Source organism: Argiope bruennichi, chromosome 1 (genome assembly GCF_947563725.1).
Source record: "Argiope bruennichi chromosome 1, qqArgBrue1.1, whole genome shotgun sequence".
Lineage (NCBI taxonomy): Eukaryota > Metazoa > Arthropoda > Arachnida > Araneae > Araneidae > Argiope > Argiope bruennichi.
Window position 1 is genome coordinate 57,543,385 of NC_079151.1, and position 17,051 is coordinate 57,560,435.

The following is a 17,051-nucleotide window of genomic DNA, read 5'->3' on the forward strand; positions in this document are numbered from 1 at the left end:
ATAGCATTTACTTTGGAACTTTAATATATAAGTTCCAGTTGGATAGATACTATTATGATTTAAAGTGCTATCAGCAGTAAGCTGCTCTCAAAGCAAAGCAAAATGACAAGGGATTTTCTACAAGTTGATGTTTTTTAAACTTATATAAAAGTTTAAAATATGCCAAATACCCTTGCATACTTAATTTATTACATAATAAATTTTAAATTATGTTACACAATATTATAATTCTAATTTGATTAGCATAAAATATAATAAATAATGTAAATAAGTAAGCAGGAGCATTATATTTTTAATTTTAATATAACAGTTTGGATGAAAAGCTCTCATTATTAAGAGTAACTGAAAATCAGTATCATAAATATGGAGCTTTTATATATCTGACAGAAGAAAAACACATGTTTCGCATATGTGTTGTAATCACAATAATGTATTTTATAACTATTTCACACAACAAGCAAAACTACTGATGAAAGTTCTAAAACATTATCAACTCTCTGTGAAAAAGGGCAAGGTCATTTCTTTTCCCAGTTGGTCTCCCAAATACCTGTATTATCAAATCCATGCCTCCTTTATGTGGTTGAAATTAAACACATACAGGGTAGTTATAATTAAAGTGCAAGAGTTTGAAGGACTGTAAAAGAAAAACTACTTGGAGTATGTTGAAGAAATTTGGTATATGTTATATTTACAACATGGGGAAATAAATTGCACAATAATAATAATAAATTTAGTTCATTTTTTTTTGCAATAGTTATTTGTAGATTATTAAAACATTGTTTTTGCTCTGTATTATGTTAAAATGAATACCACTTTAATTTAAAAATTATTATGATAATAATAGTCATGTATCTTTTAAGTTATAGCCATGACTTTGTCAAAGGTAGAACATGCTCTGTTAGTAAAATGTTATTACCAAAAGAATATCGCCGTCTTAAAGATTTGAGAAAAGGACCAATGTCTGTGAATGGCTCAAAGAAAATGATTTATACAAATTTAAGCTACAGGAGAACTCCCTGGAACTAGAGAAAGAAGATCTGTGAATCAGGAACCTGTAAGCATTAAAAGTGTAGCAAGAATGTGATCATACACAAAGTCTTGCGCTACATCTTAAGACGATATCCATATAAAATTAAAATTTTGCAGCAATTGCTACCAGACGAATCACGGATTCGAAAGATTTTGTAGACTGATGCACTTGCATTTTACTTCATCCGGACAAGTCAACACCCATAACTGTAGGTTATGGAGCTCATCCAACCAGCATACTGTTTTTGGGAAACCCTTGCATTCAACGTTTATAAATGTTGAATGCAAGGTAAGACTGTTGACTTTATTATTGGTTCATTTCCCCCCCCCCCCGAAAATCTAACACCAACTGAGCTAGTTCGCTGCACCATAACAGGCACTAGTTACACTCAAATTGTAGAAAGTAATGCAATTCCTGCTTTGCAAGACAGAAATTGCCTCACCGAACTTTAAGTGAGGATCGTATAGTTAGCAGATGTTTCCAAAATGCATGACCACCTCGTTCACCTGATTAGAATCGTTGCAATTTCTGGCTGTAGGGATATTTAAAAGATTGCAACTATAAGGACAAACCTAACTCTGTTGTTGCTTTAAAAAGCAACATTACTAGACATTACGTGCTACTGTGGATCACGCTGTCTTGCATCTGTAGCATTTGATAGGATCCCATAAATATTGTCATTAAAAAGTACCACCAATGATAAAAAGTTGAACTATTTTTTTTTATTGTGTAATTCATTTCACCATGTTGTAAATAATATACACCTAATTTCTTCAACAGTCCTTCTAACACTTGCACTTTAATTATAACCACCCTATACTATACATCTGAAAGTGCTAAATGATCTTCTGAACTTGCAATGAAATATTCAGTTCTTAATGTAAGAAGGTATAATGAATCACAGTTCTAATATTGTATTGTATACAAAATTTAACTCTTGCTAGACCTTTGATTTAGAAGCAGACTTTTCTGCTGTCTTCTAGGATATGTAACCTTTAAATTTTTAAGGAGAGGACTGCACCAGTTCCTTTTGTGTCAACTTATAAATTTTAACAAAAATAAGACAGCTAAAACCAAACATATATTTTAATTGATGGGTCATATTCTCTGATAAGGAATAAGATATACATATTTTGGCATATTTACAATTCATTTGATATTTAAAAAGAATCTCATAATACAGGATTAATATCATGTAAAATGATTTTCTTTTCACTAATTATGTTTTTAACAGTCAATAAAATTGTATACAAAAGATGTATCATACATAGGTAGGAATGGCTCAAGAGCATCTACCTTTTAAATATTTCTTAAACCTTTTGTTTTGATCCATCACAGAGTGCCTTACAGTTATAGTTTTGACCAGAACTCTGATCACAATATAACTTAAGGTATAGAAAGCACTAAGGAATCAACTTGGTCACTTGCCAGATCTCATGTTATGGCCAAGGTTATTTGAAGCTGCACCTTGCAATTGCCTCATCATACTTTGTAGTCCACTTATACCTCCTAAAAAAATGGCACATTTCGTTAAAAATAATCCTTGATAGTATTTATTTTTTAACAATGAGATACGTATAGCTAACAGTAGGAAGGAAAGGGGGAAAAAAAAAAAAGAATTTCATACCCATTTGTTGTAGAACTCTAGGATCCATCATTTTTGCCATCTGTTGATTCAGTTTATTGATTTGAACAGAATTGACATTTTTAGCAATATCACCTCCTGTAAAATAAAAGGAAATTATCCACAGTGAAAGAAAGTTGATCTACTGATTAAATTAACATTTTTCTTACAGACTGAAACAGCTGCTATTTCAATATTCAAATCCCTTCTACATCAAACTAATCTACCCCTACTCTTTTTTTTTCTACCCACTAGAAGAAGCTAATGATTTAAGAATTCTTATTGATAAATAAAGTACAGAAAATATTTAATCACCTTTAAATAAACCTTTAATGCCACCCATTTTCTTCACCATTGCTGCAAACTTTGTATATTGAGACAACAATTCTTGAACATCTCTAGTGGCGACACCAGCACCTCTTGCAACCCTAGTAATACGACCAGGTTGTCTAGAAAAAAGTTTGGCTCCTTCTCGATGGTCTAATTCTGAAATTAGTATGTTTTAGAAAGAAACAATGAATATGTTCATATCTTAATTATTTCAATTTAAGATATTTTTTTAACAATTGTGTATAAGCACAGTAATTTAAGAATTGAAAACAATAATTTTGGTTCAATAAAAATAACTTTCATACATTTTACTTTACAATAGTAAAAGGAACTTTGGATAAAAATAAACATACAATTTCGATATGTTTCACAGAACTAACCTCTATCATTCATACTATCCATGATTGTCATAAGTTTTTTAAGCCTAGACATAGATTCTTGTTCATTTCCTTTTGTCATGAAATCGCTACTGAAACCTGGAATCATACCCTAAAAATAGAATAATTAGTTTAATGATATTGACAGTGCATTTAAAGCAATTTTGCTATTGTTATCCAAAATTATCAAGTTGATTTTGGACACTATGAGCATAAGAATTGAATCATTAGAAAATTTTAAGAAATATTAAATTTACATACAGAAGTAACGAATCTGCTGTGTTTTGTTATTAGAAATACAGTAATGCCAAGAAATAAATCAAATTTTTAACATCATAATTTTAAATATGAATGCAAGCAATAAATTCTATTTTTATTTAAAAAACACAGGGGATATATATGGATATTCTTACCATTATTTGACTAAACGGGCCCATTTTCATTATATTTTGAAACTGTTCATACATGTCTCTTAATGTGAATTCACCTGAAATTCACATTAAAAATAAATAGTTTGAGTATACAACATATAAATATATCATATAAAATAAATTACAAAGGAAGTTTTATAAATGAGAACGTTTATTACATGCAGGAAAGTATGGTTTAAATCAATACAGAAATTAATTGCCTATAATTAACAAGCATATATACATTTATAAATGCTGGACGGTAGTATAACTTCATTTTTAAAAAAATCAATAATTTGTCATGACACATTTTTATTACCATGAATAAATATTAATAGAGACTAGAGGCCTCTTTATCAAAAGTTATAATTTTATTCATGGTCATGCAAATCATTTTAAAACATCCAGTATTATATACCAATTATTTTAAAGATGAGATTATTTTGACCATCTTTCATATAATTATCAAGATGAAATAGCATTTATTATAGATTGATTAGTTCAAAACAAAGTTGAATCATAGAAGTCTACTTCACATATTCCTGATTTGAATAAAAACATGTAACAAAAATTTAAACCCAATCACAGCAAAAATCTATATAAATATATTGTACTATATATATTAGTATACTATATTGTATTTTAGCATAGAGATAAATTATTGGAAAAGTTGCAAATGTTTGTAAAATATAGTTTAAAAACATGGCTTATAAATGTGTAATGCATACTGGTCCACAACAAAAATGTATGACAACTATCTATCTCAAATTTTACAATGATATATAATTGTTAAGCATGTTTGAACTTGTATCTCCATTTATGTTGAATCTTAATAACACTTTCAAACTTCACTATAATGTTTTAAAATAGATTTCCATTACGCATTTTTTAATACATATTTTGTAGTTTTAAAAGAATTTTCAAATTTATATTAATACTTAGACCAGCAAGAACTAGGTAAATAATACAAGACAAATCATGAAAAAATAAGTAAACCTCCTTTTAAAGGGGGGAAAAAATGATATTTAAAACTCATCCTCTTTGAGCTAAAAATTATTAAAGTTAACAAAAAACAAAAATTATGACAGAGTCAAATAATTAAAATGTAGACTTAAATTTTTGCTTACCATGCTTCAATTTCTCAATTAATTCTTCATTGTCATCTAATTTTAATTCATTTACTTTATCAATAAGGCCTTCAATATCTCCCATACCTGAAATAAGAAGTAATAATAAATAAATAGCCAGAAAAAAGTTTGCAAAACTTAATATAATATGTGATTACATAAATTAATAAACACTTTATTGAAGAATTATTGGGCATTAGAAGAAACATATTTGGAAAATTATTATTTATCAATTTCAAAAAAATTACACGATTTTAAAATTAGAATTCTATTAGATTTCTGTTCTCATTGTACAATCAAAGGTTTTTAAAATGCACAGAAAAGCATCATCTTCATATTTTCTTAACAATATAGTTCACATATAATAAGGCTTTTAATTTCTCTTTAAGAATTTGAGCCTGTTAAAGTTTAAACTGGATTTAATTATAATTAAAAGTGGGGCTTTTTTTCATTCTTTTTGAATAAGAAATTAATATTTTGAACTGCATACTATTATTTATTATTGTAATTTGATTAGAATAATAATGGATAAATATGAAAAGAATGTTTGTTAAAGAGTAGAGTTTTTGCTGTAGTTTTATGCTGTAAAAAGTTTAAACACAATTTTAAATTTCATATAAAGCAATTGAATTAATATTATATAAATAGACAGTAATAATGTCTACAAAATTCAGTTAAATTGCTATAGGTGTCTTTTCAACTTTACATATTTTATGTGCAGTTTTGCATATGAACAGTCATCATATTATTCAAAATATTATAAATTAAGAATAATTTGTCATACTACAGTTGAATTCCTTAAGAAAATGAAATATTAAACCTATCAATGGCATTGAAAGAACAGACTGATACTCCACATGACGATGAAGTTATTTATTTATCAAATGGATTTCAAGCATTCACAGTTTTTATATAAAGATAATCAAAAGAAAAATGGTTACTCTTACCCAGTAATTTACTAACAAATGGTTTTACTTTAAATGGTTCAAAATCATCTATATGTTCTCCTGTCCCTATAAAAATTATAGGACTCTGAGTAGCAGCTACCCTGTAAAATATAAAGAATAAAAAGAATCAACAAAATGTTTCACAGTCACAAGGGTGACGTTTTACACTTCATTAAACTAAATATGTATTCACTCTGGATTGGAAAAAAAACCCATTTTATGTAATTTATTTTGGAGATCTTTGTTGGTTTATAATTCATTCAAAATTTTAATTATACATTATTCTGGTATTAAATTCTATCCTCCCAAATCTATTGTTTCTCTTTAAGGTGTGATACTTTTCCTGTATCTTTTATATTACAGTAAACAAAATATTTATTATTAATGCTTGCATAATTTGTCTCTTCTAAGAAACTGATATTAACAACATAGTAATTAATCAAAAAATTTTTTTTAGTTAAATTATTATTAATTTTTATTTAAATTATAATATTCATTTTAAATAGAAAATGTATGTATGAAGATTACAAGACAAAAATAAAAAGGATATACTTACGCACTCAAAGCTCCACCACCTTTTGCATGACCATCTAATTTAGTTACTATCACAGCTCCAACATCAACCTTTTCTTTAAAAGCTCTAGCCTAAGTAATGATTAAATAAAGGAAAATGCAAAAAATTATAAATAATTTAAAATACAATCATATTTACAAAGATAAAAACATACAATTTATCCCTATATTTAAAATAATAAGGGAAGCCTATAAACCAGTCACCTAAACCCAACCACTAGTCTGATACTGTCAATTTTTGTTTCACATAAAAGCTCATGAACCTTAGATATATCTTATCAATGGACGCCTTCCCACTAACATCCACCATTTTTGAGATAAAGGAAAACATTATTTTACTGTACATTTTTAATGGGGGAAAATCTCAACAGAATTTCACACCCATTTGTTCGATTCTGAAAATTTGTTCCCATATAAATACTCATGGTCCCCAGATATGTCATGAATTTTCAGTTATCTCTTTCCTCTTTATTTCAGGAGATGCTGTAAAATTTAATGTTGAAGGAACTCTCTACTGAATCTATTAATTTGATCATTTTTAAGCATCCAAAATGAAAAAACCTGAACAATCCATAGCAGATATGAAGTAAAACTTTGAACATGTAGTCACTCTGAAGTACAGTTAACCAATCAAAATACTCTATTCATTATTGTGCTAGTATAATTTAGAATAATTCTTTAAACATGATAAGATGCAATTCATCAAAATTGATTTATAAAGCTAATTAATACTTATCTCTTTTAGAAATCATAGAATGGTATTAATATAATCATGTCAACCAACTTTTTTTTTTAAATATCCTATCAAAACAAAATAAAAGTTTATTTTAAATTGTGATTATTATTGATAGAGCATTCTGTTTGGTTAACTTTCCTTGCAAAGTGATGAAATTATTGAGGTTTCAGGTTTTTCCTTTAATTTTGAAATATCTTCCAAAAATATAAGTGGAAAGGCCAAATGAGCCTGGATGAAATATCAAGAGGATAATAATCTTTCATAGGAAATAAAGATTAGCAAATTTTGTATATGTGACTGAGAAATTGTCAAGATTTTTCTGCAAAGAGAATGTACAATGAAGTAGAATTTTTGAGATTTCTCTTCAAAGTGGACAGTGGTGGAGGGCAACGAATTATACTTATTCCACTGATGGCATTCTATCTACATGTCATTAATTTTCTATTAAAAATGAAGGAGAAAGTGCAAGTGCTGGTCAACTATAGAACAAACCATTTGATCTAAAGCTACCAAATTTGGCACAGATATTCTTTGGAGAATAATATGCACCTTGTGATTTGTTTTTATATATTAATTAGGATTTTAACTAATTAAGAAAGACTTTGGCATTTTCTCATGAGAAATTTTGAAAATATCATATAAAATTATCTTCATGCTGTTTTATAATTTAAAAACCATCTCTTCAATGATACTAATCTAATTGCCATGTAACTTTCAACACTTTTCTACAATTACTATTGGCAAAATTTTCAATAAAAGATTTCATTGTTGCAATGAGATTCAATTTTTTTTTCATTGTTTCATCAACTATTAAATTACATGATATTCTATTGTTGAAAATTGAGAAAGAAGAAATATGTTTAATATATAATAGTTTGCATGAGGAACAAGTCTATTTACAATATTGCAAAAATTAAAAGATGTATTATCCAAACCATTACATTTTTATAGTACTGTGATAACATGGCCCTTAACTTTATTAGAATGAATTATATAATGAACAGAACAAGTGTAAAGCAATTAAAATAAAGTTTTGATGTCTATTACAATTTCATGCTAACAAATATTTTTTAAAAATGTAATAAGAGATTTGATTGAAATTAAGCATTGACGAACACTCCAAGTGAACAAGCTGGTCACTAAAAACAACTAGTATGAAATGAAAATTGATGAAATAGGTACAGTGGTTGTGGCTGAAAACCGGCTCTTTTGGCAATCTTTTTAAATAACAGATGTTAAGGAACATTTGTTCACTGAAGGCAGCTATTTTACATATTAAAAACTAAATCAAAGTTCATTATCATACCATTTTAAAAATGTTTACATTTACTGTTCAAAGTGACAAGATGAATAATTTACACAGCAATATCTATAATTTTAATAAAGAATTATTATAATTATTATGTATTTTAAGTGTAACAGTATGCATAAAAATTAAATATGAAACAATTATTCTTTCTGTGATAGTTGCTCTAAATGTGTTAGACATAGATATATTTTTTTCCAGAAGAAACTGATTGCAAGTTATGTATTAAACACAATGTAAAAAAAAAGTGGTAATTTAAAAACAAGTGTTAGATATATAAATATGTATTACATACTTGGGCCTCACAAGCTTGGCCAATTGAAGCATCCATTACGAAGATAATATTATCTGGATTCTAAAATAAGGAAAAACAGAATTGTTACAAATATGTAATCAGGACTCCTATCTTGTAATACACATACACAAAATTATTCAAATAATTTCTACTTATATAAGATTGAATAAAAACTATCATTAATCAATGATAAATTCAACATTTAGAATTCAAAATAAATCTGCTTTGTTGATATGTCATAAAAAATCCGTATGAAATAAATTATTTTAACCCTCTAAATGGGCAATTACTTTCACTTAATAACTTACAGTTCTGAGAAATGAGTTTTTGAAATTGACAAATCTCAAGCAATTAATCTCAAATAGAAGAAGAATTTTTTAAACCATGGAGACAGTTAAAAAATATGCATATAAATGTAAATTACTGAATTCAGAGAAACCAAGGGGAAAAAAAGTTCAGATAAAGAATCTATATTTTGTAATAACCCTAGTTAAAAAACAAACAATTTAATTGTAATGAAATTTCAAATATTTCTAAAAAAATAAATAAAAAAAAATAAAGCACACAGTAATATTCTTTTTAAAAGAGAAATGAATTATACAGAGTTATAACAACATTAAAAAATGACTAAATGAACTTATTTTTAAAAAAGAAATGGAAAAATTTAAACTTACTGTAACATTAGAAACTTGCAACATTTCTTCAAATAGAGAATCTTCTTGTTTATGCCTACCACTAGTATCTACAATAATTATCTCAAAATTTTCATTTTTAAATTTATCCACACCTTCTTGAGCAATAACTACTGGATCAACTTCAGTGTAACTAATAGGGAAAAAAATAATGTTTAGATAATATTTATTTAATGGGGATGAATTTTTAATAAAAATATTGTTTCTGGCAACATAACTAGTTAAGTATTATTGAACACAATGTCATGCATCAAAAGTGCTTTTTGATGAATGTAAGCACTAATTCAGACATAAAGTAAATTGTAAAATTTAATACACATACCTTCCATAAAATGGTATTCTAGCTTTTGTAGCATTCTGTTTCAATTGATCAAAGGCACCAGCTCGAAACGTGTCAGCACAAACTAAGCATGTTTTCCATCCTTTTTTTAAGTAATAGTATGCAAGCTGAAGTATATAACATTTTAATATTAAGAGGCATTTTAAACAAATATTTTAATAATGTACAGTATATTTACATTCAGGAAAAATACAATAGCATTAAAAATTATTTAAATGATTAGACATTTTTCACACTATTAAGATATCCATATATACACATATATTTTCAAAAAAAAAAAAAAAATGACTAATGAAGGTAAAAGTACATATATACATAAAGTAAAAAGGAAAAGATTAAAAATCGAATTTTCTTTAACATCATTTCAAAAAGTGATTTAATTTTAAAATTAAAAATTTTAGGAAATATTTTGTAACAAACAGCAGAATTTAAATAATTGAAAGTTCAGTATGATGAGCAAAGAATTTTGAAGCAGACAATGGTTTTTTTTATCAAAAACTCCTAAAAAGTTTAAATTTGCATATTAATAATTGTTGAAGTTAAGGGACTTAAGCATATAGAATTCATAGAATGCATAACTAGTATGCTATTTATATACAATAAATTATTCCAAAATTCTTTATCAATAAGGCCTTAGAAAGTTTTTCAGGTTATTTTGAACATGGTATAATAAAATAAGAAATATCTAATTCATATAAATTGGTTTTAAATCAAAATTTATTTTAGGTAAAGTATCTACTACACTTTTCAAATCCAAAACACACTTCATTGAAACACTACATAGTTAATTAACTATACAGATCTTCAAAATATGTTCAATTGAATAATGCAATAAAAATAGAACAGCCATAAAAATTACATTAACTTCATTTATGGATATTTAATTTTGTCTTACTTTTGTACAAGTGGTAGTTTTACCACTGCCTTGTAGTCCAACAAACATTATCACATTAGGTTTTCCTTTTGTTGGCTGCCAAGCTTTCACGCCAGGATCAACAAGCTATAATAATACACAATATAAATATCTATTTAAATTAAGTCATAGCTAACTAATAATCTTTTACTGAGTTAAATAGTAGAAAAAAATGGTTTAAGGAAAGGAAGGTCTTCAATGGTACTTACTGGTACTTTAAGATGCAAAAATTTTTATAAACTAACATTTGGCTATAACAAGGATTATAGCCATAGAACTTTTAGAATTGATTTATTTATATGTAAATCTTTTTCCTTTCATTACTAAAGACATTTTTAAAAACAAAAATAAAAGGCTTGTAAATAAAATTATAGCACAAATATAGATGAGATAAAATACTGATTTAGTTGCATTAATATTTACACACCAAGACTTGATAGCAACTCAGAAAGAGAAAATTAATTCTGATATCAAGAATAAAGTTAAGCTTCATTCAGTGACTGAAGATGATGTCTGAGATTTTCTACTCAATTTATATATTTTAGAAAAGAGCCTTAATGCAAGGGAAGAACCAATTATACACCAAACACTCAATCCACATCTGTCTCTGAAATCTGTTCTACCTCACATATAATGGGTCAATTTTGCAGGATATCTACTACCATATAACATACGATGTTTTTCTGGACTTGAGCATTACCACCATCATACCTTACTGATTTATATGCTCAAATATTAGAAAGAATAACAAGTTACATTTTTTCCAATCAAATTCTGCAAATTTTTACATGTTTTACAGATTTTATGAGGTTTGCTCTTAAAGTAGGCTTTAGTCCATTTCATAAATACATATCAAAGATACTGTAGGGAAGAAGCAAGAATATGAAATTCCATTATCTGTACAAACAAAAATAAGAAAAAGTAAAAACTGTTTCAATTTGATAGGTCAATTAGATTTTTTTTCTTTCATATAATCAATTAAAAGAAATCTAAAAGTAAGTAATTTTTCTTCATAACTTAAGATAACAGTACAATTTGCATACATGTTGGTTTTCCAAAAAAATATTTGTTTAAAAAAATCACTATACAGCTTGATAAAAACATATGAATGTTGAAATTCATTCTTACTTTTATTAATTCTTTAAAGACTGCAGACTGTATCATGCGCCTTTTATTAAGACCAGCAGCCATTTCATCGAAATCAATAACAGATCTGAAATAAGAATTCTGAGTTTAAAAATGCAATATTAATACTGAAGTACATACTGGTTAAATGTAAAGTGGTATAACTTATTTGTATTAACATGTAACATTTTTTTAAAGGTAAGTAATATTAGATTCTGCTGTATTAATCTTTTAATTTGACTGCCAAAGTAGCAATTCAGATAAGACAATGGCCAAAATGACATATATCCCCCTCCCCCTTTTTTCAAGTAGTCTGGTAAATGGTGTAAAGATATTTTTTTTCTTTCAAACAGTAGCTGTTCTCCTTCTCTCTATCATTCTTGATTGATGTTTCTAGTAAATGTTTGAGAGCAGATGCTTAATTTACATACAGCTTTCTACTGTTTGTTTAGATGTTGGAAAATTTTAATTCAAATAGAAATTAAAAAGCTATCGTTCAATGATAATGATAAATAAGATATACATTTAGATGGTGGACATGATGAATTCAATATACTTCAAATTCTTTCCAATATGTAAATCTATCTATTTTATAAGAAATTATATTAATATATATAATTCAAAATTTATTAGTATTGTTATTCAAAAATAAAAATTGTCACATTATATATATTCAGAAATATACCTAATATTTGTAAACAGGAAATGTCACCTAGTAAAAGAATATATTTTAGAATATTTATTCAGGAAATAACTTTATTTTTTTACGTAACTATGTATATTTTAATAAGTTTTAACACTGAAAGCTTTTTTCTTATATGGAAACTAATAAATACATGTGAGCATTTGCTTTTATATTTTTTGTTATTCAAATAAATTAAAAACCTTCTTAATAAACCTCATAATATATAAAATGTTTAGAGGATTATTGACTAAGAATGATATAATTTTTATGATGATTTTAAAATGGTGCCTACATGCTCATTAAAATATAAAGTCAAGTTTCCATAACAAAATTCTCTTTTATTATAAACAATAAATTTTAAATCATATACTAAAGTTAAAAATGAAATTTTTAATCAGTGACATTACAAAGTGTTATTACAATTTGTAAACAATCCTTTAATAATCAATAATGGTTAGATGAAGATACAAAAACACCCTGACTACATTAACAAACACTTGCTTAAGAGACATGTTAAACCTTTTTCATCTCTCTCTCTCTCTTTTTTTCTTTTTCCCCATTTTGGATTTTTAAAAAACTAGATTTCAAAGAATGGTAGGTTTCAGAACATTAAAATAATTAATACCAATTTTTTAATCATCAACTACATTTATTGATGAGAAAAAATTGCTAAAGATTTTTGTTTTCATGTAAGTTGTTTAATCTAAGATAAATCTCAAAGATTCATACACTTATTTCCAAAGCAGAATAAGTGATTTTCTAATAAATTTATCTCATTAGCATATCAGTAAATTTTGATAAGGGATAACTCTATAATTCTTTTAGGAAAAATTGTTTAAAGCAAATCAGAAACTAAGAAATATATATCAAATATAAATAAAGATGAAAAACTTATAAAATGTAGACATATAAATATAATAAATATAGACATAGACATGAATAAAATACAGACATAGAAATATAACAACTGTTAATATTCTTTTAATTTAACTACACTAAAATACGTCAACGTACCTGACATTTTCCCGTAGTTGTTTTACAAGCTTTATATTCACATCAGCTTCAAGCAGAGCTGTGCATATTTCTTTTAGCATAGAATCTAAAACCTAAAATTAAAGTATAATGCATTCATGAAAATGCTGAAGCTTACCATAAAAAGTGCATGTAATAAAACTACACAGTATATACACAAATTCTAATAAAGAAAAAATTAAATATATCATTACAGTATAATACACACAGCTTTTCTAATTCATTAAAAATTACATCAGAACCAATTCCTTGTAACTATATGAAATTTGTTAATTATGTTTTGAAAAAATCCAAGATTATAGAGGGGAAAAAAATCCTCAATTTAAAAAGTAATTATTCAAAATAATCTTGTTTCAGTGAATATTTTGCTATAGTTGCTGAAGAAAGGATACCACAGGTATAATTTTTAGAATGCAGTATCTTAGTTAATCCTTAATTAGCAATTATTATTTTATAAATTTATATTTGGTGAGTTTGCTATTATCTTAATGGTAATTTACATAAGTTGTTTGTAACTTCTCCCTCCCCCAATTATAATGAAAACAGTCTCCAAAATCATTAACCAATGTTTATTTTTAAAAAAAATAATGATACCATATTCAGTAAAAAATACTTAATCTGAAAAATATATATCTCAGTTTCAATGAAAGAATAGAAAGGCCAAGCTATTAGCAAATATAGTATGCACAATAACATTTATTTAAATTAGAAAGGTCTTCTCTAAGTGTTTAAGTGGCATTTAGATTTTATCACGAAAGTGTGATTACAACAACCAAGACATATCACACCACATCTCCAGATGGCTGTATTATGCATAATGGAACATTGCATTGCCGAAAATCACAAAGTAAACTACGGGCCACTATAAGATTCAAGAACAAACCTTGGAATCTTACATGCATGGTGTATACAATAAAAAAAAAATTTTATTTAGCAATATTGAGAAAAAGCATCATGTATAATAGCAATAAAGTTTGCCAGATATTAGTTTATTACTTCACAGACAAAATTTAAAATAACTCTTTTCTACAATTTTGACAATATTCCTTGCAGAGTAAAAGGGCTGGTATAAAATGCAACCTATATCAATGTGATAACTTCAAAAATGTTTCTAATAAATATAGAAAAAAATGTTTGTAATACAGGAAATATAGAAAATATGCTTTTTTTATTATCCAAGTGATATAAAATTTTAACAGTTGCACATTTTATCTGTTATAGAGCCAATGAAAAAATATGCTTAATGTAGGTTGTTTTAAAATCCACTTTAGATAGTAATAATTTCTAATGGGAATCTTCTGCGAATTACTTCAGTAAAGTAAAGTTTGCAAGATAAGAATTAAAATCGTTGCATTGGATAATAGTTAATGTAATTATTATCCTTGTTGAAATCACGCAACTGAATGCCATTATTCTAAATACTATTAAACAAATCATTCTTGAACACATTAAATCAGCTTTGTAATTATTGGAATGAAAGAGTATTGATAGAGTACACTACCAGCACTTTTAACATGTTATTTAATAGTATGGAATTCAGCAATTTTATTAAAAAAAACTACAATTCAGAGATGATTTTTACATATAACAATAAAAGTACTAGGATATCACATGGTTCTAAAATATAATAGTGAATCCTTAAGGGACATACAGCATCTTAAAGATACTTAAAAAATTATATTGTCATGTGATAAAAGAATTATAAACCTGTCTGCCTATGAAGATCTTTAGGAAACCCTCTTTACAGTTACAGATAGAAGAAGAAAATAATATTGCTTATATGAACTGATACTTCTGTATAGATTTATACTGTTCTCAAAAAAGGGGGAAAAAGCACAAAAGAAATTGAGGTCGACAAAATAATACAACAATTAAAAAAAATAGTCAACATTAAATAAGTAAGAAAAATCGACTACATATTGGAATTTCAAAAAAATTATTAAAAGTAAATAAAAAAACAGCTTATATGCATATAACTTACAAATAATTAGAATATAATCATTATTATATTGTTTTTACACTGGAAGCTAAATTACTAAAATTTATTATTTAATTAGTATTACTATTATTATTTTTGTATATTTCTCTGCATTTTGTTTATATCAACCTTCAAATTTTTCTCATGGCTTTTGTCAATTAATGAAGTTTATTAAGGAATTTAAGTATATTTAGCTTCTATGTAATAATTTTAAATAGTGAGGACTATGTAAAATTACAGATTGCAATTAAAAAGTTATGATTTATATCAATGACCTACTTAAATAAAGAAAATATTTTCTATTTCAATAACATATAACATATACACACACACAAAAAAAAGAAAATTTTAGAGATCTATGGGAATGAAAAATATAAGATATATCTTAAACATGCAAAATTTAATATATTAACAATGGCTAATACAGATTTTTATAAAAATGAAAACTGATTTATTTTTTAAAAATATCTAGGCTTAAAACAATTATTATTAACACAACCGAATTAACTGCTAAAAACATTTAAATATGGCCAACTATCAAATATGTTAACATATACATACATGTTAAAAAATATTATCTCTACTTTCAAAACAGCATAGGCTTAAAAAATCTCATTAGGCATTTCATCAGTACATTAATTATAAACTTCCCCAAAAGATGCATATAAAATTAGCATACATATATGAATACGGTTAAAATTTCAGATAATATAGATTGGTTCTTTCAGTTCATAGTTCAAATTTTGAAAAAGAGCATACAAAAATATTCACTTTGCAATTCATTTTTAATTATTGCAGAATTAATATATATAAAACCAGAATATAAAATATGGTTCCTAAATCTCATTTTCTACACAGGTAAATTTCTGCCTCTTTAGAAAGGATTAAACTTCTAAAACAGACAGACAGATTATTCCCTATAACAAGATTACAAGTTTCCAAACATATTGCGAACATAAAATATAAATATATGAGGAGATGAAACATGCGCCGAAAGACTTATATTTGGGATTACGAATATAGCTCAATTAAATACAATTTAGTGATTTAAAAATTGTAAATAATTTAAAATAACTATGTAATGACAGATAACCAGTGAAACAAAACAAAATGATGCAAGATATTTACCTCCTTATTTATAATGGTTGCATTATTAAGTGAACGCAACGCATTCGTTATTTTGCGCCCTAAATCTGCAAGAACCATCTTGATAGTTTTGTAATAATTTGTTACAAGTTAACACGATGTAAATAAACAATCAGTGCTTCTTAAATTGCTGAACACAACATAGCTCACGCTCTACACGTAGGATAGAAAACAAAGTGTTGCCAACTTTTGATAATAATTAGAAAGTATTGCACTTTGTTGAGTATTTAGTTAAATGCTGGAGCACTTCTACACAGAGATGTACTTTAAAAAGAACTTTTATATCAGTAAATAAAATCTTTCTTGAAACATAAACATGCAGAAAGCAAAGAAAAAAATAGTTAAATAGGGTATTATATTTAAATATCTCATAAAAACATGAAGT

At 26.2% G+C, this 17,051-nt stretch overlaps 1 protein-coding gene across 1 annotated transcript; it reads right to left on the reverse strand.

The window, feature by feature from the left end:
• Positions 1 to 2,098: 2,098 nt before the first annotated feature.
• Positions 2,099 to 16,841, reverse strand: LOC129966964 (signal recognition particle subunit SRP54). Its single transcript, XM_056081589.1, has 15 exons — positions 16,649 to 16,841; positions 13,525 to 13,616; positions 11,829 to 11,913; positions 10,683 to 10,787; positions 9,770 to 9,894; positions 9,430 to 9,580; positions 8,756 to 8,815; positions 6,402 to 6,490; positions 5,846 to 5,946; positions 4,899 to 4,985; positions 3,775 to 3,848; positions 3,365 to 3,473; positions 2,970 to 3,140; positions 2,658 to 2,753; positions 2,099 to 2,539 (listed from the first exon to the last, which is right to left on the reverse strand). The coding sequence occupies exons 1-15, from the start codon at positions 16,724 to 16,726 to the stop codon at positions 2,451 to 2,453; spliced, it is 1,512 nt and encodes a 503-aa protein (XP_055937564.1). The 5' UTR covers positions 16,727 to 16,841; the 3' UTR covers positions 2,099 to 2,450.
• Between the last annotated feature and the right edge of the window lie 210 nt (positions 16,842 to 17,051).